The sequence below is a fragment of the Photinus pyralis genome, unplaced genomic scaffold (assembly GCF_008802855.1).
Source record: "Photinus pyralis isolate 1611_PpyrPB1 unplaced genomic scaffold, Ppyr1.3 Ppyr1.4_LG5, whole genome shotgun sequence".
Taxonomy (NCBI): domain Eukaryota; kingdom Metazoa; phylum Arthropoda; class Insecta; order Coleoptera; family Lampyridae; genus Photinus; species Photinus pyralis.
In genome coordinates, this window is record NW_022170596.1 from 17,702,701 (window position 1) to 17,725,507 (window position 22,807).

At 37.7% G+C, this 22,807-nt stretch overlaps 4 protein-coding genes and 1 long non-coding RNA gene across 10 annotated transcripts; 3 read left to right on the forward strand and 2 right to left on the reverse strand.

The window, feature by feature from the left end:
* Positions 1–1,975: 1,975 nt before the first annotated feature.
* Positions 1,976–3,720, reverse strand: LOC116171796. Its single transcript, XR_004145524.1, has 2 exons — positions 2,226–3,720; positions 1,976–2,163 (listed from the first exon to the last, which is right to left on the reverse strand). It is a non-coding gene; the product is annotated as an uncharacterized LOC116171796 (long non-coding RNA).
* Positions 3,721–8,212: 4,492 nt separating this feature from the next.
* On the forward strand, positions 8,213–15,387 carry LOC116171800 (X-linked interleukin-1 receptor accessory protein-like 2). Its single transcript, XM_031488798.1, has 7 exons — positions 8,213–9,013; positions 10,245–10,426; positions 10,888–10,983; positions 11,450–11,555; positions 13,207–13,337; positions 14,522–14,827; positions 14,879–15,387. The coding sequence occupies exons 1-7, from the start codon at positions 8,811–8,813 to the stop codon at positions 15,253–15,255; spliced, it is 1,401 nt and encodes a 466-aa protein (XP_031344658.1). The 5' UTR covers positions 8,213–8,810; the 3' UTR covers positions 15,256–15,387.
* A 1,882-nt stretch (positions 15,388–17,269) lies between these two features.
* Positions 17,270–19,145, forward strand: LOC116171061 (queuine tRNA-ribosyltransferase catalytic subunit-like). 2 transcript variants are annotated; one of them, XM_031487714.1, is made up of 4 exons: positions 17,270–17,553; positions 17,611–17,700; positions 17,748–18,371; positions 18,426–19,145. In XM_031487714.1, exons 1-4 carry the CDS (start codon positions 17,425–17,427, stop codon positions 18,768–18,770), a joined length of 1,188 nt encoding a protein of 395 aa, XP_031343574.1. In that variant the 5' UTR covers positions 17,270–17,424; the 3' UTR covers positions 18,771–19,145. The 2 variants fall into 2 exon arrangements, with proteins under 2 accessions (XP_031343574.1, XP_031343576.1); XM_031487716.1 differs by having other exon boundaries at positions 17,421–17,557.
* On the reverse strand, positions 18,777–19,613 carry LOC116171062 (coiled-coil domain-containing protein 25-like). The gene is made up of 3 exons (XM_031487717.1): positions 19,474–19,613; positions 19,329–19,420; positions 18,777–19,271 (listed from the first exon to the last, which is right to left on the reverse strand). The coding sequence occupies exons 1-3, from the start codon at positions 19,544–19,546 to the stop codon at positions 18,810–18,812; spliced, it is 627 nt and encodes a 208-aa protein (XP_031343577.1). The 5' UTR covers positions 19,547–19,613; the 3' UTR covers positions 18,777–18,809.
* Positions 19,614–19,981: 368 nt separating this feature from the next.
* On the forward strand, positions 19,982–21,929 carry LOC116171059 (kelch-like protein 2). Of its 5 annotated transcripts, none has more exons than XM_031487713.1 (3): positions 19,982–20,178; positions 20,257–20,326; positions 20,378–21,929. In XM_031487713.1, the coding sequence occupies exon 3, from the start codon at positions 20,388–20,390 to the stop codon at positions 21,597–21,599; it is 1,212 nt and encodes a 403-aa protein (XP_031343573.1). In that variant the 5' UTR covers positions 19,982–20,178; positions 20,257–20,326; positions 20,378–20,387; the 3' UTR covers positions 21,600–21,929. The 5 variants fall into 5 exon arrangements, with proteins under 5 accessions (XP_031343573.1, XP_031343571.1, XP_031343570.1 ...); XM_031487711.1 differs by having other exon boundaries at positions 20,257–20,322; XM_031487710.1 differs by having other exon boundaries at positions 19,982–20,326.
* Positions 21,930–22,807: the final 878 nt, after the last annotated feature.

Below are 22,807 nucleotides of genomic sequence, written 5' to 3' on the forward strand. Positions count from 1 at the left end.
CTAACCTAACCTAACCTAACCTAACTTAACCTAACCTAACCTAACCTAACCAAACCTAACCTAACCTAACCTAACCTAACCTAACCTAACCTAACCTAACCTAACCTAACCTAACCTAACCTAACCTAACCTACCTAACCTACCCTAACCTAACCTAACCTAACCTAACCTAACCTAACCTAACCTAACCTAACCTAACCTAACCTAACCTAACCTAACCTAACCTAACCTAACCTAACCTAACCTAACCTAACCTAACCTAACCTAACCTAACCTAACCTAACCTAACCTAACCTAACCTAACCTAACCTAACCTAACCTAACCTAACCTAACCTAACCTAACCTAACCTAACCTAACCTAACCTAACCTAACCTAACCTAACCTAACCTAACCTAACCTAACCTAACCTAACCTAACCTAACCTAACCTAACCTAACCTAACCTAACCTAACCTAACCTACCTACCTAACCTAACCTAACCTAACCTAACCTAACCTAACCTAACCTAACCTAACCTAACCTAACCTAACCTAACCTAACCTAACCTAACCTAACCTAACCTAACCTAACCTAACCTAACCTAACCTAACCTAACCTAACCTAACCTAACCTAACCTAACCTAACCTAACCTAACCTAACCTAACCTAACCTAACCTAACCTAACCTAACCTAACCTAACCTAACCTAACCTAACCTAACCTAACCTAACCTAACCTAACCTAACCTAACCTAACCTAACCTAACCTAACCTAAACCTAAACCTAAACCTAAACCTAACCTAACCTAACCTAACCTAACCTAACCTAACCTAACCTAACCTTAACCTAACCCAGACCTAACCCAAACCCAACACAAACCTTACCCAAACCTTACCTAACGTACCTACCTATTTAATAAATGTATAGGTAGATGAAAAAAGTTTCCCAAACTACTAAAAATTAGCAAAGTCCTTTCTACTTTTAAAATGGGCGAAATAGACTCAAATGATAATTACCGACTGATCTCACTATAGTTCCGTTAATTTCTAAAATATTTGAAATGTTATTGAAAGAAAGACTAGTAAAGTACATTAATAAACCTCTTATTCTTTCAGACTCCCATCAGTTTGGATTTAGAAACGAGCGCTCTACTATACAAGCTATTTATGCTGCCATATCAATCATAACAAATAGACTTGAAGTTCACGAAACAATAGGTATGACTTTACTTCATTTAAGTAAAGCATTTGATTGCGTTTCACACGAGCTATTATTAGAAAAATTGCATAGGTACAGAGTTAGGGGACAACCGCCGTACTACTAAAATCGTATTTAAGTGACAGAGAGCAATGTGTAGAATGTATAAGGGTAGCAAATCTAAAGTGCTTTCAATACTTTTCCAATACAGATGCAAACGTGTATCTCTGTTTTCCCTTGCGAGAAGGGGAAGGTATGCTTGTAGCAATTTGAAATAGTGTGTAGGGTAGGTAGTAGATAGTTAGGGTAGTTCAGGTTAGAGCTGTATGATATTTTGCATAGTTTTAGGCAAATTTAACACTAGATTTAACAATTTAGTTATCATAAGGTCATTTCCCACTTGGAAATTCTTGGGATATCAATTTTGGGAAAAACGGATATTTTTCGAGGTAGAGTAGATTGGGTTAGCTTTTCGTGCGGCTAGGGAGATAGAGAATTATAATTATTGGAATTCACTGTTTATCAGGATTTATCTCCTAGCTCCTGTAGGTATCTGATACTGGTTGGCTGATCGAATTGATGGTATAGTTGGGAATCAGTATAAGTAGTTTGTTTTATCAGATTTGAAGCAGCCTGAAGGTAAATTTAATTACAACTTTTCTAAATTATTAAAGCTATCATTTACAGAGAATACCAATTGGGAATTTGATTAGTGTATATAGTTAGGAAACAACGTCGAATTAGAATATTAGGATGGTAGTCATAAGTTTGAGGTAAGATAAATAATTGATAGGTAGTGTAGTATTAAAACTTTGTAATTTGTAGTTTAGAACATTGCGGACGAGTTGCAAGCTATAACATCTAGGTAAGAATTAGGTATCTCTTAAGCTAGATATAGAGTATCTCATAACTTTCAGCTTTTTTTGTTCCGCTGCCTAAAATCTGGCACTTACTGGTACCTTACCTTGCTGCATCTGCGTTTGTTCTGAAATAAAGTGGGAGAATAAAAATTAATTAATCATAATTAACCTGTATTTGCATACTTACAATTTTTGTGGCTTTGAGTTGATGAACCCTCTTCAAGGGCTATGTAAACTGAAATCAAAAGAGTTAATTCTTACCATTTAATTACAAATAATTACATTCATGATAATACTTACCTGTGAAGGAAAATTCGTTTTGTTCTCAGTTTGGGAGGTCTATTTGTACGAACCTCTATTTGGCCCAAATATAAACAGGGTGCGGGGCTAGCTAGCGAATCCAGAACCCGTATTAATTACCGTAGTAAGATATTGTTGACACTGTTGATTATTTGCGGTGTGGACGAATTAATCCTATTAGTTTTTTTTCTTATTATTGTTACCGTGCTTCACACCACAATTATAATTTGTAGTTACATAATAATCATATTTAATTTTAAATCGAAATACAGACGTATTAAATTCCTCTCTGCCACAATACCTAGTTTTTTTCACCTTCATTATGCTATGCTTGGAAGAGCCTATCCTCCTTGATCAAGAGGATTTATTACCTCGCTAGATCTGGCGCCCTTAAGATTTGAGTTTTGTAGTAGCAAGTTTTCCTGGCAGAATACCGAACTTTACGACCCTCACGTTGAATGTTAGCCGGCTACTGAGTATAAATCCAAGTTTAGTAGTGAATTTGTATTCTCCTAATCAGATAGTAATTTTATTTCGCAGCATGCTTTCAATGCTACCTAACCTCTAACCTAACCTAACATAACCTCTAACCTAACCTCTAACCTAACCTCTAACCAAACCTCTAACCTAACCTCTAACCTAACCTCTAACCTAACCTCTAACCTAACCTCTAACCTAACCTCTAACCTATTATCACCCCCTATTACCCTTCCCTTTGGTCGTAAAGGGGTAAAAGTTGTACCGGAGACTTTCTAAGGTCCGTACAAACGTGTGTGCCAAATTTCGTCAATTTTTAATTTTTTTGTCATCCCCTAAATCGCCCTCTAGCGCCCTCGTTTATATATGACCCCGAACGTTTTATGATTGGATTTTTGCTTTTTCGACGAGATCTATCCAACGCCGGTCGAATTTTGAAAATCGGACGGTAAATAAAAAAGTTTTTTTTTTTAAATAGGAAGGGGGGACCAAGGGATGATTATGAAAAAAATTTTTTGTCTGCGATTTGGACCGTAATTTTTTTGTGCGCTCTACTCGACCGGCGTTTAAGAAATAAGTAATCCGTTCCTCGATCGGCCTTTTGGTTTTTGAGAAAAAAATTTTTGAAAATTTTGACAAAATTTGGCAATCTTTGAGAGGCTGCCCCCTCGTTATTCGCGAGTCGATCTTAAAGTGTGAGGTATCGTTGGAAAGCCGCGTTCTTTGGCTTTCGAAATTGCCCCTCGACCCCGACATGTGACCTCGACTTTTCGGAGTTATTACCCCAAATGTCTCGAAAAACACTTACGGCCATAACTCCGACGTTTTTGAGAAACTTGAGTGACCCTTTGGGTCTATCGACGCGTCTTTAAATGGCCTTTCCGACGATGTATAACTTTCGAAAATCAAACACCCCCCGAGTGTTAACCTAACCTAACCTAACCTAACCTAACCTAACCTAACCTAACCTAACCTAACCTAACCTAACCTAACCTAACCTAACCTAACCTAACCTACCCTAACCTAACCTAACCTAACCTAACCTAACCTAACCTAACCTAACCTAACCTAACCTAACCTAACCTAACCTAACCTAAACCTAACCTAACCTAACCTAACCTAACCTAACCTAACCTAACCTAACCTAACCTAACCTAACCTAACCTAACCTAACCTAACCTACCTAACCTAACCTAACCTAACCTAACCTAACCTAACCTAACCTAACCTAACCTAACCTAACCTAACCTAACCTAACCTAACCTAACCTAACCTAACCTAAAACCTAACCTAACCTAACCTAACCTAACCTAACCTAACCTAACCTAACCTAACCTAACCTAACCTAACCTAACCTAACCTAACCTAACCTAACCTAACCTAACCTAACCTAACCTAACCTAACCTAACCTAACCTAACCTAACCTAACCTAACCTAACCTAACCTAACCTAACCTAACCTAACCTAACCTAACCTAACCTAACCTAACCTAACCTAACCTAACCTAACCTAACCTAACCTAACCTAACCTAACCTAACCTAACCTAACCTAACCTAACCCTAACCTAACCTAACCTAACCTAACCTAACCTAACCTAACCTAACCTAACCTAACCTAACCTAACCTAACCTAACCTAACCTAACCTAACCTAACCTAACCTAACCTAACCTAACCTAACCTAACCTAACCTAACCTAACCTAACCTAACCTAACCTAACCTAACCTAACCTAACCTAACCTAACCTAACCTAACCTACCTAACCTAACCTAACCTAACCTAACCTAACCTAACCTAACCTAACCTAACCTAACCTAACCTAACCTAACCTAACCTAACCTAACCTAACCTTTTTTTTTTTTTTATAGAGGTTTGGGAAATCCTTTATGGACTACCCCCGCTTGCGGTCATAGCGGGGGGGCGTGCGGGACTCCCTTCCATCTAGGTAAGGTTTACCCACTAAAACCCTATCCTCTATCGACTCATCGTCACTCGCCATAGTTGTCGGCATAGGGCACCGCGCTAGCATTCCTCGCTATGCCGAACGGCCGGGGTAGGTGTTCGTCCCCATAGATGTAGCCATAGTTATATTGTATTACCCGTCTATTGACCCCTAGTCCATGCCTCCCTCTCCCTAGTTTGGACTACGGTGATCACGAACCGCGCGATTTTGGTCCACTTGCTCTCGCTCTCTATCATCAACTGGATGATGTTTTCCGGCTGTAGAGTTGCTGCCACTTCTGTCTCGGTCTCTATTCTGCCTCTTGTCCATCTCTGGCATTCGAATACGGCATGTCCCTCCGTGTCTCTATCTCCGCAGTCCACACACTCGTCACTATCGCGTTTCCCTATCCGCAGTAAGTACACGGCATTTTCCCCGTGTCCCGTCAGGAATTGGGTCAGATGATAGCCCACTTCTCCGTGCAGCCTGTCGACCCAGTTATCCAGGTTCGGGATGAGCTTCCTGGTCCAGGACTGCCTCCGCTCCCATCTCTCTTGCCATTCCTGGTGCAATCGCGCTTTGTCCCATCCTTCCATCCTTGCTTTTATCATAAGCTGTCCTGGTGGAAGGGCGGCTATTACCATGATGTCGTCCGACTGGACCGTTCGGTACCCGCTCGCAATTGACACTGCTAATAACCTTGTGACTCTATCGGTCATATTCGCCGCTACGCCCCACTTCATGGCGGATCCCCAAACTTCGGATGTACATGAACTTGGCAGGCCTACTACAATAGACCATGGTTCTGCTTACTCATATCGTTAGTGTTCCGTTAGTGCACGTTATTAGGCTTGCTAACTTCATGCCAGCAGACCCATTTAAGAAAATCGATGCAATCTTTACACTAGTTAAACTAGCTGCGTTAGTGCTCGTTAGTGCCGCCAATATAAACGTTAGTGCTCAAAGTGTAACAGCTCAAAACGTTGTAAAAAGGGGTTTGCTAAAAAAATTAAAAATAGTTCCAAAATACATTTCGTTCATTCTCTTCGACTTTTTTTGGATTGGAAACAAATTTTGCTAGTTGTGTTTTCAGCAGAACCTATAAGTTATAGTTAATTTTTAAGATACTTTGGTAGTTTTTCGACACGGAACCATTAAAAGCACTAACAAGGAGCTTCAGATTCGCATTAAGGCAGGACTACTTTAATAAATGTGGGCTTGCTGCATGAATTTAGCAAACCCAAAGTTTCACGCTTGAGCTCTTGCGCTTCGAGCGTTTTTTTTGCGACACTAACGATCACTAATACTGATAGATCGATTAAAGTAGAAAATCAAACAGATTTCGTTCGTTGGTCTACCGGCGTGAAGTTGGCAGGTCCCAATAAGCCACGTTTAATTTTGAGGTGGTTTGGTACCTTTTTGATGCGGATCCCTTGCAGCACTAACGTTCGAATATGAAGCACTAACAAGCCGCTTCAAATTCGCATTAGGACAGGGCCAATTTGACAAATGTGCGTCTGCTGCATGAAATTAGCAGACCCTTTTTAAAACGTTTTGAGCTGTTACACTTTGAGCACTAACGTTTATATTGGCGGCACTAACGAGCACTAATACTTACCGGTCGATTAAAGTAGAAAATCAAACGGCGTGAAGTTGGCAGGTCCCAATAAGTCAAGTTTAATTTTGAGGTGGTTTGGTACCTTTTTGGTGCGGCGCCCTTGCAGCACTAACGTTCCCATGTGAAGCACTAACGACCACTAACGAGCTGCTTCAAATTTGCATTAGGACAGGGCCAATTTGACAAATGCGGGTCTGTTGCATGAAGTTAGCAGACCCCTTTTTACAACGTTTTGAGCTGTTACACTTTGAGCACTAACGTTTATATTGGCGGCACTAACGAGCACTAACGCTGCTAGTTTAACTAGTGTAGAGATTGCATCGATTTTCTTAAATGGGTTTGCTGGCATGAAGTTAGAAAACCTACAAATATTTTTTGAAAATAGTAAGTTTCCTTTTGTGCACTAACGATTTCTTCAGCGGCACTAACCTGCACTAACGGAACACTAACGATATGAGTAAACAGAACCATGGTCTGCTGTAGTAGGCCTGCCAAGTTCATGGACATAAACTTCGGAGCCGTACAGCACGATTGACATGACAGCCGCCGCCAGCACCTTTCTCTTTGTTGCACGAGCGCCTCCCGTGTTGGGCAGTATCTTTTTAAGAGCCTCGTAGCACCTGATTGCTTTTCCGCATACAACCTAACCTAACCTACCGTTTTTTGATAGGACGCGCCGTTTACGAAAAATTAATTTTTTTTTTTTCGGTGATCCTAACCCAAGCCGTAAAATTCTTATTTATATATGACCCTGAATGTTTTAAGCGTCGTCGGGGACTCTTTCGACGAGATCTATCGATCGACGTTTGGAAATCGAAAATCGGTTCGCAAATAAAAAAGTTTTTTTTTCGTTTTCCCTTGGTCCCCCCTTTGACGAGACTGGAAAAAATTTTAGGTCTTCGATTTTTTTCAAAATTTTATCAATCGTTACCCTTGCCGCGGACGTCATAAATATGCGATCCGCTCCTCTCCGGCCCGAAGGGCCTACGAGAAAAAAATTGTCAAAATTTTTGACAAAAGTTGCTCGTTTTTGAACTGTAATTCCGACGTTATCTATGGACCGATTGTAAAACCGTATGCTGCGCCATGTGGCCCCGTGATTCCCCAATCGAACGGTGACGGATTGGGCCCGATCCGTTATCGGGTTCCGAAGTTGTTGGGGAATAGGTGCCCGGTGACGTTTCGGGCCCTGGCCGCCTAACCGTTTCGAATCTCGAATGACCCAAAGGGTCCGTAGACGCGCCCCGAATGTGACTTTCGTATTCCACCCTAAAATTGATAATCTATTAACTCGCTAGTGTTAACCTAACGCACCCTGGACAAATTTGGTTGCTTTTTTCCACTTTTGATCGACTTTGAACTGTAATTCCCACGTTGTTTGTGAACCGATTGAAAAACCGTAAACGGCGCCGTGCGGCCCCGTTATTCACCTATCGAACGTCGGTCGAACGAGCGTGATCCGTTATCGGGTTCCCGAGTTATTTAGGAATAAGTGCTCGAAAACGTTTTGGGCTCTGGCGGCCTTACCGTTTCGAATCTTGAGTGACCCGAGGGGTCCGTAGGTGCGTCTTGAACGTGGCTTTCGTGTTCTACCCTACGATTGACGATCGATTAACTCGCTGTCGTAACCTACCGCGACCCAGCCGAACTTGGGTGTTTCTGTCCGTATTTGATCGTTTTTGAAATTTATTTCCGAGGTTATTTCTGGTCCGTTCCAAACGAAATAACTATCCCCGTGCGGCCCCGTTATTCCCCTATCCAACGGCGGTCGAACGAGCGCGATCCGTTATCGGGTTCCCGAGTTATTTAGGAATAAGTGCTCGAAAACGTTTAGGGCCATGGCGGCCGAACCGTTTCGAATCTTGAGTGACCTCAGGTGTCCGTTGGTGTGTCTTCAACGTGGATTTCTTATTCCACCGTAAATTTAATTCATCAGTTGTAACAAAAAACTCCCTCTGTTGGGAAATAAATGTGCGAAGCTCTGCCACTGCCAATATTTAATTACTTCTGCTTGACTCTACAAGACTTTAACAGTGAGTTTTTGTTTTGTTTTTCCGTTAATTAAACAATCAAAATACAAATTAAACGGATCGCATCATCTCCAATAAAAATGGAAACAAGACGGCCGATATCTTCCAAAATTTATCGCCCACAGTAAAATTGAAAAAAACATTAGTGAATTAAATTCATGATAAGGCTACTTACAGTTAAAAAAAAGAAGTCTAAGTTTTATTTTTTTTTATGTTACAATTGCTAACCTCGAACATAAGCGAAACGTTTCAGGTGTTTTCCGATTTGACACGATTCCTTAATGCGGCATTCATAAACTTTGTGGTTTTACCGGCTATACGGCTCGGTCATTGTTTCTTTGGTGTTTGTCGCGAGTACAGGTCATAGATAAAAATGTGACAGAAGTTTTTGAAAACAAAAACAAATGGCGGTTTACTTACTATGGTTTTTAACAGTTATTATTAGTAATAGCTGTTATGCGATTGAAGATTATTGTTCCACCAATAAATTAATCGGGATTGGAAACATAATGGGATTTACTAAGGAACCTAGTAAATCAGAATATGCCATACTTGGACAATTTAAAGGGCTTCATTGCTGTGCGAAGGGATACAGAAGTATAGAATGGTAAGTCTTTTTAGTTTCTTCTGCGGGGCGGGTTTACCAAAGTAGATACTTACTGAGAATTAGCGTCAGTTCATAAAATTCCTGGTAAAATTCGTTCTTGGTATAGGTACATTCATCATTTCATACGTCACTCGGCAGGTTCGGAATGGCTTTTCATTACGTAGAAGAGTAATTTTATTGTTATGATTCACTGATATTGCTTTGACCCGTTTGAAAAATTGGAACAGTGGGCAAAACCCACTCTATACGTTAAGGTGGCGTTTACAAAAAGTGCAAAAGTTGCCTTGCGATTTCTTCAATAACTTTGTTTCGAGGTAAAAAAATGAACTTCTGTTAACGACCGATGGTTGCTAAAGGTTTAAGCTTGTGACTGAAGTTAAATTTGTTAACAAATTTTTATCAGTGTGTGATAAAAATGAAAGATATATATTTTATATGGGAGTTTTTTAACAACTTATTTCCTAAATAACGGCCAAAGTAGAGGAATCGACTAAATAATTTTTGTTTCATGCAAATGTCGGAACATTATATATTTGAATGAATTTTATTTCAACCAAAAATTTATACCTAGAAGGAAGTTATTGTGGTAACAAATTTCCACTTATCCTAAACGCCACCTTAAAAATCGCAAAACAACAGATTTAATAAAATGTATGCCATGTCTATCATTTATAATCTCTTAATTTTGAATTAACGCCATGTCTTCGAACTTGGAACGCAATGTTGAAACACCCTTCCACGTTCGCACATGGTTCGTACAAACTTGGCGAACAAATACCTACAGGCGCGGAATGATTAGTTTTAATTTACTTTTCGAAGACAAAGATTTTGCCACTTATATCCTTACACACTACCGGGCGACCAAAAGTCTTTACTAGGCGGCACTAGTGTCGCCTACTTTATAGCTTAAAATATGCTCTGCGTGGAAGGCCTGCTTAACAAAAGAGAGTGTTGCTGTTGCATACTGCAGCTGTAGTTTGTCACTCTCCGTTACACGCGATTGTATTTCCTACTGTGTACATTTCAATAAATGTTATATCTGCTACTGCCCTCGTTACTGCCCAATCTTGTATCTAGAACACGAATCATGCTCATGTCTACTTTCGATCATAATGAGTGGATGGTTTATATATGTATAGTTAAACACCACACTATCAAAATAATGTTGGTTTATTCAATTATATTCCTCCTAACACACTTGTTAACGGTTTTCAGGTTTTTTCATTTTTAGGTATAAAGATGGAAGGCCATATCCGTGGCATGGAACGTTCTCACCGTTAATCATCTATCCAGAAAGCGCCAATCAAACCGTATATACTCAATGTGTTACGAGAGAAGATTCCGGGAATTATACGTGCCTTTTAAGGAATGACTCTGTTGTGTATACTCACACAATTACATTGAGAGTGTTTGGTAAGTTGAATTCCATATTACATACCTACTTATTAAAAATAGGAAACTGAAAATCTTCTTTTTAAAATCCTAACACTGAAAAATTTCTTTTAACCATTAAAAAATCAATTCGCTGCAACAATATATCTACATATAAATTTGCGAAAGGAATTCGCCAGCCGACCGCTTAATCACCCAAAAATGTAATGATATAATAAAAAATAATCTATAGCTTACTGCCACTTAGGCAACCAACCATACACTAAGCTAGTCATTAAAATGTATTATTTTGTCCCTCGTTTTTTATCATTTTCGGCCTTGACGTTTGTAAACAAAAAATTGTGTTATTAACAACAATAAAGTAAAGATTATTATTATGGTAGTACATCTGATTGTTGTGATGTTAAAAGATTTTCCATGAATGAGTCGACTCACACGTATAGCTAACTCAGGCGTATTATAACAATTTGTTTTATTTGTAGAAACGCTACCGGATGATCCCAAGATTACCTTCATTTCAAAAAATGTGTCTGCTTCTATTGGGATGTCAACAAGGTTGTTTTGCGAAGCATTTGTTGGTAATTTTTCAAGTTTTAAGGCTGATTTATAAACTTTGTCGCCCGCGTTCGAGCTGCCAGTTCGTAGTTCACCGAAGACCAATGGAAAAAGAATACCCATTTGGCACGCAAATTAGTGTCAAAATCAAACTGCCAAAGTTGATCTTTTTCGCGTGTGAAGTGTTTCAATATCCTTTATGCATCAAGGGCATTAAAGTAATATTCATGCGGGATTGTAAGTCGCTCGAGGGTTAAATATCACCTTAATGCCCTTGATGCATAAATAAGTATTATAAGTCTTTTATATATGCTCATTCATTATAAATCTTTCACAGAAATAATTCTTGTCCCTTTCATTAACAAACTGTAAACTAGTGTAGGTACCTTATCCGAAATAAGTTCTGCAACGACGTACGCGAACGTAAAGTTTATAAATCAGCCTTTACTAGTAAACGTGTGTTAGGTACATACCTACTACTATTTTTAGGGTTTGTTGATTTACCTGACGCGTTCAGTGAAGCTTATTGGACTAGATTTGGCGGTAGCGAAACATTTAAGAATGGTCCGCGTATACATCAAATAAAAGTTTTTAGGTAAGTAAATATTAATCTGCTTATTCATCAGTCTCTCGTGTCAAAAAAATATTTAGGGTAGGCGATATTTATTAAGATTGGCAACGTTTGTGTGCAAGATAGGTAGGTACCTACTTCATCACATCACCACCAAATCCCCACAAAAAATAAAACTTTCAAATAGTCCTTAAAAAAAATATTCGCCGTGGTCGTTTTATCAACCGGTACCTGGGAAGGATTGCGGTATTTCCGGATACTGCACTCAACTATAATTATACTGGAACACGCGCTCCGTCAACAAGTGCGATTCAAGGGGGATCTCTGTCCTACTCTCGCGCATGCATAGAGCAGCGTTGAATTTATATTAATGATCAGTTGCCCACTGAGTGACAGTGACAGAAATCCCCCTTTCACTATCTCTCTCGGCGCGCTACGTTCCTATGACAGAGGCCGCCAGTGCGCATTCCAGTATAAAAGGTGGTCCGACAGCCTGCATAGAACACCTAGTTTAGTAAATTGAACAATAAAGAATACTAAAGATGTGAGTGACTTCCGGGATAGTATCATGTCAATGTTGAACAAAAAGACTTTTCGTTCAGCTTTAGCACGATCCTATTCCGGAAATCGCTCGCATCTTAAGAAAAACATACATTGTAGATCGACACAAGGTGTGCTGTGACCGGCAGTCACTCCTAGCGAGAGTAGGTAATAAATATATAGGTACCAAATACCTTACTTAAAACTTAGAAGTAAATACAGCTTGTTTATTTCTCGAAGAACTTCACTCAATGCGCAAAGCTAGCGAGTGGGAACGCAATTGGAAAGAAAAAGATTCAAGTTAAGAATAAGAGTTATGTAAAAAGACTAATTAAATCTGTGTTATCATTTGGAGCGAGTTAGTTCTTTTTAGTCAATTTTCCATAAAAAAACATCCATGACCACCGTTCTTATATTAGAAACGATAGTAGGTATACCTACACTCGTAGGTACATACATATATCTTTTGCCGCAAATGCACACTATTACTTTTAAATAATTCTCTTCTTTCCTTTTTATTGGTTAGATCGAAAATTGAGTATGGTTTATTAGTTTACAATCCCACTTACAAAAAACATATAGCAGCACTTAAAGGGTATTCGAAGAAGATTTTTAAAGTTTTTGCACTTCAAAGCTTTTGGATTTTATCCAGTTAGTATAACGTTCCTCTGTAAGCTCTTGCATATTTGCATCGATTGCCCGGATCTGCTGCATTTCCTATATCCCTTTAATGTTCCTCGAATCTCATCACGTTATACGAAAACTTTTCATTATGGTACTTCTCGGTCTCGCACTGATATTATGTTCCGATCCCATGTTGTTTAACTATCAGTTTAGTAGCTTAAATCGCATGTGCGGTATTAATCATTGTAGCTTAACCTCATTGATTTGTAACACCAATTATTTCCTCTTCATTTAGTTTTAGGGTTGGTTTTTTTGGGTACCTACCTATTTTCTTGTTGAAGTATATTTATTAAGTTAAGGACCTAATACACTACTTATTTTTATGGTAACATTGTAGATTGCCCTGTTAATGGATATTTTCTGTTGGAAAATAAATCCTAAGTATAGTATTATTGTTAATCAAATTATTAGACACAGTACCTATTGTTTCTACCTATGTTCTGTTTTCCAGGGAAGATAACCAAATTTGTGGATCTTACTTGATAATCGACAACTTGAAACAAGAAGATTATGGAAAATACACGTGCACTATTATAAAACCTGGTCGACTGTTGGAATTATCTGCCTATATTAATCCAAAAGGTACGCAAAAGGAATGTATTTTGACTTACATAAGCGTTAAATTAAAATAGTTGTTCAGGTCTTTCAATCTAAATATTTTTTGAAATTTCAGATATTTACTTAGTGTAACTATATTGTTCTACTCAAAAAGTAATTTTGTTCAGGGGCGCCGACTACGTGGGTGCTTCGGGGCTTAAGCACCCACAGAAAAAGTTATGTGGGTGCGATGCACCCACAGAATTTTCCGGTTGATATTTGTCTATTTAGGTCTTTTTTCTCGATAGTTACTAAACACGAAGAAATTTAGATATATTTTTTTACTTTACTCATATGTAATAGAAATTCGATTTTATTTTGTCGTTTTATTTGCGATTTTGGGCGATTTTCAGGGCCAGTAGACGCAGCAGATATTCGCATCTGTGGACATAATATGTGAGGCTTCTCGCTTGGTGAGCACCCACATAAATTTTGATAAGTCGGCGCCCCTGATTTTGTTACTTAGCTATATACAGGGTGATTCCTAATAGTTTTACAAACTTTGGGAAGTAGGTACCTACAACACGAGATACAGTTATGCTACTGAATATACCTACGCATCCAACCAACTCTTCACAACATAGCGAATTTATCCTTACGCTCGGGAAAAAAGGGAGGAAGACCCTGTGTCTTTCTCAAATTTTCCGTTTTTTACCGACCCTTTAAAACACTGACCGCAACTGCTTTGAAGGAGGAGAACTCACCATCAGACATAATAAGTAACGACACGAATTCGGCGATGGCGACGACGTGATTGAAAGCCATAGGAGGCAGACGAGCTGCTAGAAGTAGAACCAGAAGGGTTGGCTTTCATCACAGAAGAAAATTAGATTTTGTAAATGAAAATGTTTAAAAATAACATTTGTTCGAAGCTCGATATCTAGGTAACGAATTGAAGAAATACAAACATGTCTGTGAGTCAAAATTGTTGGAATTGGAATTGTTGACAGCCCCCCCCCCCGTCTTTTTTTTGTGTAGTCCACGAGGTTCAAAACTTGAGAAAATGTTAAATAATCTCGGCATCCCTGAACAATATCATAAAGTTTCATCCAACCTTATTTCACCTATCTCCACTTTTTCCAACCAGTCTACCGGACTATTAGTAGATTAAATTAACATTTGAATATTTGCTCCAATGGGTATAGGTACTGACTAAAATTTTGTTCCAGATAATGGGATCCCTTACCTAAAACCAAATGAGGTGCCATTCAAGAAACTGTTGACTGCAGCAACAATTGTAGTTTTATTAATTGTGACTGTTGCAATCTTGTACTTGCAATTTGGTTTGGTTGTGCGAGTGATTTGTAAGGATCGTTTTGGCCGATTGCTAGAAAACAATGGAAAAATTAATGACATTCTTTTACTGTATTCTGAAAAAGATTCTGATCTTACGTTGGGAGTCTTCCTACCAACTTTAGAAGGAAAATACAATTACAAATGTGTATCAAGGCAATTACCAAGAAATGCATCCGATTGTATGTATTTTCACTCTTTATATACCCACATGACTAATTAATTTATTATAGGGCACAAGGATTTGGATGATTTATGCCAGAAATGCTACAGAATTGCAGCGGTTATGTCGCCAGCATGTGTAAATGATAAATGGGATTGTATTAACTTACATCTGGCTTTAAAACAACTGTACGACTTAGATAATCAATTTTGCTGTATTACTTTAGAAGACTTTCCAACCACTGAGAGTAACATAAAAAATTCTGTGGGCCAATCCTTTTCCTCGTTTGTTGGAAATATCAATGTAGTAAATTGGGAAAGGTATAAGAATGACAAATTTTGGTTGAATTTACGTCTGAAATTGCCTCCAAAGAGATGTGAAATTAGTTTATGTAAAACTGCAAGACTGAGTAAAAAATATATCGAATCTACGGATGGGGCTGTCTAATTAATTGATTCAAGCGGTTTTGTTGCTATGTAGTTATAAAATTTACAAGAAGTATTACGAAATTTATACTTTAGAATAGGTGTATTTATATATTTTTTTAATATTTGTAATAAAAATGTTCTCTCCCCTTGATAAGTTTGATTACAATTGCATATTGTCCCTGTAGCAACTCAACACTGTGGTTACCAGTTAGTCTAATCGATTGTTGAAAAGGTGTTGATGGCCATTAGAATTTACAGATCACAACTAAACCTTAGAAAATTTAGGGCAGTGCAAGGTGGTTAAAGAAAGCAACCGTCATGATCCTTTACAGCGTATAATATGGAATAAACAACAAGAATTGTAACATAATTGTTGAGGCCCATCTTGATCTTGGGTATATATTCACAAAATGGGGTTAAACATTAATGGAGATGGTTGTGTTTTGGATCTCCATTATAAGAATTGTAACATTTTTATTTATTATAATCAAAACCCTTCTACCATCATGGTGTACGGAAAATAAATTAACATATTCTACCAGATAAGTCACTATAAACCAAGCTATAAACTATTGTGCTCCATTTTTTCCCATCTCGCGTTAACTTCTCAAGTCGCAGATAGACTAGCAAGTTACTTTTGCGACAATCTCGCGGGAGAAACTTCCACATGTATTTATACACTGTGAGCAATAAGTGTCGCGATAAACTGTCGAGCAAGTTGGGTGAGCCATTGCTGTCGGCTGTTGCAAGGTCTCACAAAACTGTTTACACTAGTTACTTGTAGCACTTTTAGCTTCCGCAAATGCTGTCAATTGATACCTATAGCAGCTGTTTTTGAGAACTTATCTCACGTTTATGGCGCCTATAGGACATCTTTGTGTTGTCGCGGCTGTCGTTTTATGCAATAATGTGAAACACAAAAGAAGTGTTGGGTGAAAGAATGGATTTCAAGAAGAGAAAAATATGGGGCCTACCATAAATTAATTGATGAGCTGAGAATCGGAGAATCAATCCCAACAATTTAAAAATTTTATTCGTATGTCAGCGATAGACCTTCAGGAACTGTTATTACAAAATTAAAAAGCAGGATACTCATTTACGTGCCACAATATAATAAAACTCGTACGTTTACTCGCCAAAATATCGAAACGAAATGGAAAGGTTGCGAAAACTTGGTGAGCTGCCCTTTTGTCGCAAGATTTCTTCGGCGAGTTCTGTCAAATGGACTCGCAATGCTATTAAACACTTAAGACAGTATATAGTGTCCGACAGTAAATCGTGCAACTTTTCTTTCTAGTCTAAAGTTGCCTTTTTAGCCTCCTCCGCTTCTATGCCTTGATCTTGAAGTATTCTTGCTCCTTAGGTACATACCCCAATCCCATGTTGTCTGTATGCTACCTTTTTCTTCCTATTTTGAATTTCGGTGTTCCATATGTGTTTCGCAAGCCAACTGTTTTCCCTTTGTCCAAGGCGTCCAAATAAGCGTTTTAATTTTTGTCTATCAAAGGTCTCTATCAGAGCATCCACTTCTTTTTTTATCTTCTTACTATAGGAATTCCACCAACTCCCCTTACCCTTCGCAAGTACTTCATTTCTGCAGCTTGTAGTCTGGTACGTTTCCTATGAAGCGTATGACGCGTGCGTCTGAGGCGGTGCGGCTGACGCAAAATCCACCGCCTCAATAGAAAGCAATGGAAGCGTGTTCTAACCTGCATGCGGCGGCCGTCTACAGTTGTATGCATAAAAGCCACACCGGGTCAGACGCTTCATAGAAAACGTACTTTATAAGACACACGTACATTCCTAGAGATATGTACGCGCGTACAAAAATTCAAGCATTGACTGAATACATCTTCGAGAGATATTTTAGGAAGATATTGTCTACACACCGAAGGATATGTACGTGCTTACAATGCACGCGCGTACGTATCTCAAGGAATGTACGTGTGTGTGTGTCTGTAGCCGGCTTTAGACAGTTCTACGCAAATTCAAATTCTAGCGCGCTTGCGGTTGCGTAGTACCGAGGGAGTCAATGTGCAACACATCTGCAAATCGCTTTTGGTGGCAATACAATACTAGGTTTTCTCTGAATTAGGTGTGCTGCGGTTATTTTCTTGTGGTTAGAATTTGCCATCAAATCCTTTAAGCTTTGTTTATTCATTTAATAAATAAACATAAAGCTTTAAGCATGTCATCAAGACATCCTCTTGTTTTTCATGTGTTAGCAGAATGTAAAATTTCCAAAGCAAGAGTTAGCAAAATGATTTTGCCTCATGGAGAAGTTGATACACCAGTCTTCATGCCAGTTGGAACTCAAGTAGGTAAGAATGGGTAAGGTGGTGCAGGTTTGCTACATTTTTTAGTATGTACTTAGGGTACACTCAAAGGATTACTAACAGAACAGTTGGACAATTTAGGTGTGCAAATAATGCTTGCGAACACGTACCATTTGGGAATTAAACCTGTAAGTTTACCTACCCCTCATTTTAATCACTTGTACCATGTTTATAGGGTGTGGAAATTTTAAAAAAAGCTGGTGGTTTACACAAGTTTATGAATTGGAACTGTGCACTCCTAACGGACTCTGGTGGTTTTCAAATGGTGTCGCTTTTAAAACTTGCTGTAATCACAGAGAAAGGTGTTCAGTTTCGGTCATTAAATGCAAGCAAGTCTGAAATCGTGTTAACTCCTGAACATTCCATCGAGATACAAAATGTGATTGGTGCAGATATAATCATGCAGTTAGATGATGTAGTTAAAACTACAAGTTCCGATGATAAAAGAATTGAAGAAGCCATGTATCGGACGACTAGATGGTTGGATCGTTGCATGCAGTCACACAAAAGAGTTGAAGATCAAAATATTTTCCCCATAGTGCAGGGAACGTTAAATACGAAACTGAGATCCTTAAGTGCAAAGGCACATATGAAACGAGATGTTAGAGGCTTCGCAATTGGAGGACTAAGTGGAGGGGAAAGTAAAGATGAATTTTGGAAAATGGTTAATCTATCGACAGACATCTTGCCAAAGAACAAGCCTCGGTATCTGATGGGTGTTGGGTTTGCCATTGATTTGGTGGTTTGTACTGCATTAGGTGTAGACATGTACGATTGTGTCTTTCCAACAAGAACGGCGGTAAGTTGAAATAATGCTCAAACAGGTATCCCATTATAATGTCTTAATTTGCAGAGGTTCGGTTGTGCATTAGTAATGACTGGTCAATTAAATTTAAAACAGAAAATGTATAAAACTGATTTAACTCCTATTGATAAAGATTGCGATTGTTCCACTTGTAAAACATATACCCGTTCTTATTTACATCACATCGCAACTATTCATACCGTGTCTTGTCATTTGCTAACTGTTCATAATGTCGCTTTTCAATTAAGATTAATGAGAAATATACGTGAAAGCATTAAAGAAAATAAATTTGTGGAATTTGTGCAAAGCTTTATGGTCGATTTGCACCCAAACAAAGATTATCCAAATTGGGTCATTGATGCGTTACAAGCAGTAGGTATTCAACTAAAATAAAGCAAGTTTTACAATACCTAATATTGTATTCTTTATTAATTACATGAAATCGTCAGAATCGTTACCATCATCGGTGTTAAGGGTCATACTGCCTACTTTAAAAAGTGTACTGTAACTGCGCATATCAGCGTCTTCGGCTTTTCGTTTCTCTTCCATCTTCTCTTTTTCTTTTTGTTCCCGTAGTTGTTTCTTTTTATCTTCACGTTCTAGCCGATCGCGCTTTTCACGTTCTGCACGGAAATCTGGAAATAATTCCTTCTTTGTCTTATTCAATCGGTTAACAATATCATTTATCCGTTTTGCAACTTTAATCTTGCGCACCTCTTTTTCCTTATGAAATCCAATTTGGCCTATCTCCATGGCTGCAGTCTTCTTCAAATTAACCCACATAGTATAAACAACCTCGATATCATTCATTTTATTGCCCTGAATGCTGTTTGCTTTTACCAATTGTGCGGCATCTTCTAGGACATTTGTGGGAATATCGTCAATAGTTTGACCCTAAATGTTGCAAAATGTCAAAAGAAGTAGTAATAAGAATTACATTTTTATAATTACAGATTTAAGTCGTAAATAAACATGTGCTGATGACACCTTGTCAACATGAAACCATACATCTTCAGGCCAACCCCACTTTATTAGATCTTCATCTAAAAATTAATATTATAGGTTACGTTAAAAATCGTTGTAAATTGGTACTCACTTTCATGCTTGTCTATGCCCATAAATAATGTGACTGGTGGAGAAACCACATCGCTTTCGAAATAAAAAACCATTTTAAATGTTTGTGGTTATGTTAGCACTCAACCATAGACGATGGATAAATAGGTACGTGATTTGTGCTTTATTTGTGGAATGTGAACGTACGAGCTTCTACTTCAGCTACCTATATATAGTAACGGATAAGTGCTGCCACATTGGGTTAAATAAGTTAAATTGTAGTACCTACTTGAATATTCAATTGGGTTAATAGACTAATTTAAAGTAATAAAGTAAATAACTCCTCCGGTAGTGGCGACAGGGTAGCACAAAGACATTAGAGTCTTTTTTTACCCGCTAACCCACCACAAATCACCGTCAAAAGTAGGTTTTGTGTCGTTTTAACTTTTAACAGTTTTTTGTTTTGGGCTTTTAACGTGCCTCTAGCCACGGCTTTAATTTTTATCTATAGAATCTCAAGGTCAAATTGTAACAAAAGAGTTCCAATTTTTGTGTTCACAGTTCACAATTAGCCACAGAGTTGTATATATACTTATATACAACTCTGTGCAATTAGCACAACAGATACGCTGTCAACTGGACAAAATTTAAAAACAAATGGCGCCATAAACTGGCTCTGTGATTGGCTGCTTAGCATAATATACCACATCGTTTGCAAGGACGCGAAGTATAAGAAATTAAATTATAGGTACGTATATAATTAACTTAAGCAATACAATTATACAAAAAAACAAACGATCACTGCCGTGGCCTTGTCTTTGTAAAGTCGTGTGGTTCAAGGATGCCTTTGTAGTTAAATCAAATCTAATTTTCTGTTTAAAAACAAAAGCAGGTAGGTAGGTACCTACATATCATTTTAGAGTTAAAACAAACCTTTGTGTTTTTAGCTTCAACAGGATGGAAAAAATTGAAGAAAACAATAAGTGGACTGATTGTGTGTTTGTTTTTGAAGATTTAAAAATTCCCGCTCATAAATTGGTGCTGTCCTATAATAGTCCTGTTTTTAAGTCCATGTTTTATGGTTCGATGGCATCCGCTGAAGTTTTAATAAAGGACATTGAGTCTGGAGATTTTATCCAAATGCTAGAGTTTATTTACACCGAAAAAATTGTCTTTAAATCGATAAATAATGCATGGTCGGTTTTGTACATTAGTCAAAAATATTTCATTAGTAATTTGAAAAACATTTGCGTAGAGTTTATTTATTTCAATCTCACAATACGCACCCTATTGCTTAGTTACGAATATGCCATTTTGTACAATTTAAATCAATTACTCAATAAGTGTTGGCGTGATATTCTATTAACCGCAAAGGAAGTTTTGCAAGTAGACTACCATATGAAAGCGTCTACCTTTTGTGCAATGCTCGATGAAAATGAAATTAATGCTCACGAAATCGATTTAATTGAAGCTGCAATTAAATGGTCCGAAGATGAGTGCATTTTTCAGAATGTTGACGTTACTGAAAAAAACAAGTTACAAATTTTAATTAACAGTGGAATTTTATCGCGGTTACGTTTTAGACCTTTGGGAAAGCATTTGTGTCAGGGGCTGTATCGATTATTGGCAAATAACTTGGATAATTTATCAGACTGCAGTGTCAATACTATTGTGGTGCAAAGGTACAGAATGCCCTATCACATTAGATATAGATTTAGAGAGGCCTATAAAATTGAACGAAATTTAGTTTTAAGTAATTTTAACGAATTTCATTGTCTTATTAGTGTAGGACATGAGGTGGTTATGTATGGTGTGGCCGTCACTCCACCACATAAGGATGGCTTTAGGGAAGCATGTACAAATGTAATAGTATCAATTTTTGATAATAGTGGAGTTCTTTTAAGTCAAGCAAAAGATATTATAAGAATGGTCTCTGATTATGAAGTACCTCATTTGGTTGGTTTACCTAATGGTGTCAGGTTTATGGCAGCTACAAAGTACAAAATTTCCGTAACATATCTGTGCGATTCAGATTTAAGTCAACCAAATGAATTACTTTGTTTTTACTTAAGTTGTAGTATTAAGACACTCACGAATTCGCTGTCAATAGAATTCGACGATCACTTGTATGGAGGAATTGTAAGAGGTATGTCCTTTTATGTCTTCTGATTGATTGGTAGTTGTCTTAACTTGTGGAATCAAACTTACACAATATAAGGCAGGTCGATTTTAGAGCACGTTATCAACGGAAATTAGTACATATTGGCTTTATCCACTTTGGGGAAAGATAGGTACCTAAATAAAAAGTATTTAGGTATGTCTATATAAAGAATTACCTAGTTGTAGAGTACCTAAACTTTACTATTATCATTCAAAGAATAATTTGTTTTTTCTTCGTTCATATTTGAAATGGTGTCTTGTATTTCGAGAGCAATAAATTTAAATTGTGTTTGATTTCTTGTGATTTACAAAAAAGTACTAATATATAGATCAGCGGTGGTCCGTGAAAATTTTATTCGTCCTTTCTCCATTTATAATGAATAAATATTTATACTTATGGCTTTTTTTAAGTAAGTAACATTTATATATACTTAACTTATACCACAGTTATTTTTTACGCACAGCGACTAGCAAGACGATAAAGTAAAATAATAACTGTAAAATTTATAAGTAATGTGTAGGCCAACTACTGCTTCATGCTGATGACACATTAATAACCTCCTCAGACTCGAATTGTGAGATAGCAGCTGACCAACTTTGGAAAGAATATCAAGAATGTTCTAAGTGGTTTTGTGCAAATAAACTCTTCTGTAATGAGGAAAAACCTCAACAAATAACATTTTCTTTACGAGAGTATAATACTGAAAATAGTGCATCCGTTAATTATCTAGGTTGGATAGCATGCTTGTCTAAATTGCAACAGATTTCAAACATTTGATTTAGCTCATAAAAGAGACTTCGTAACAAAGAATCGGCTTTGTTACAATTGTTTGGGATATAAACATACGGCAAACAGCTGTAAATCGGATGGCTGTAGAATTTGCAAGGGAAGGCATCATTCCTCGTTACATGAGGAGAAACAACGAAAAGGGGATGGAAGTAATGGAGTAAATCAAAGACCTAAAAACTACCGTGTCGAATTATGAGTTCGCTCCCTAACATAGGTGTTTAAGTTTATGTGGACACTAAACTTACCTGGAAAACTCAGGTGGACGTACTAGGAAACAAATTAAATACAATGGGGTTTGTACTAAGAATTTAAAAAAAACGTACCTAGTATCGCCAAAAGGTGCTAAAAAGTGCATACCACCATTGAATAAGTCCACTTATTCAATGATACCACACATTATTTCACTCTAAACTGTCATATATGATAT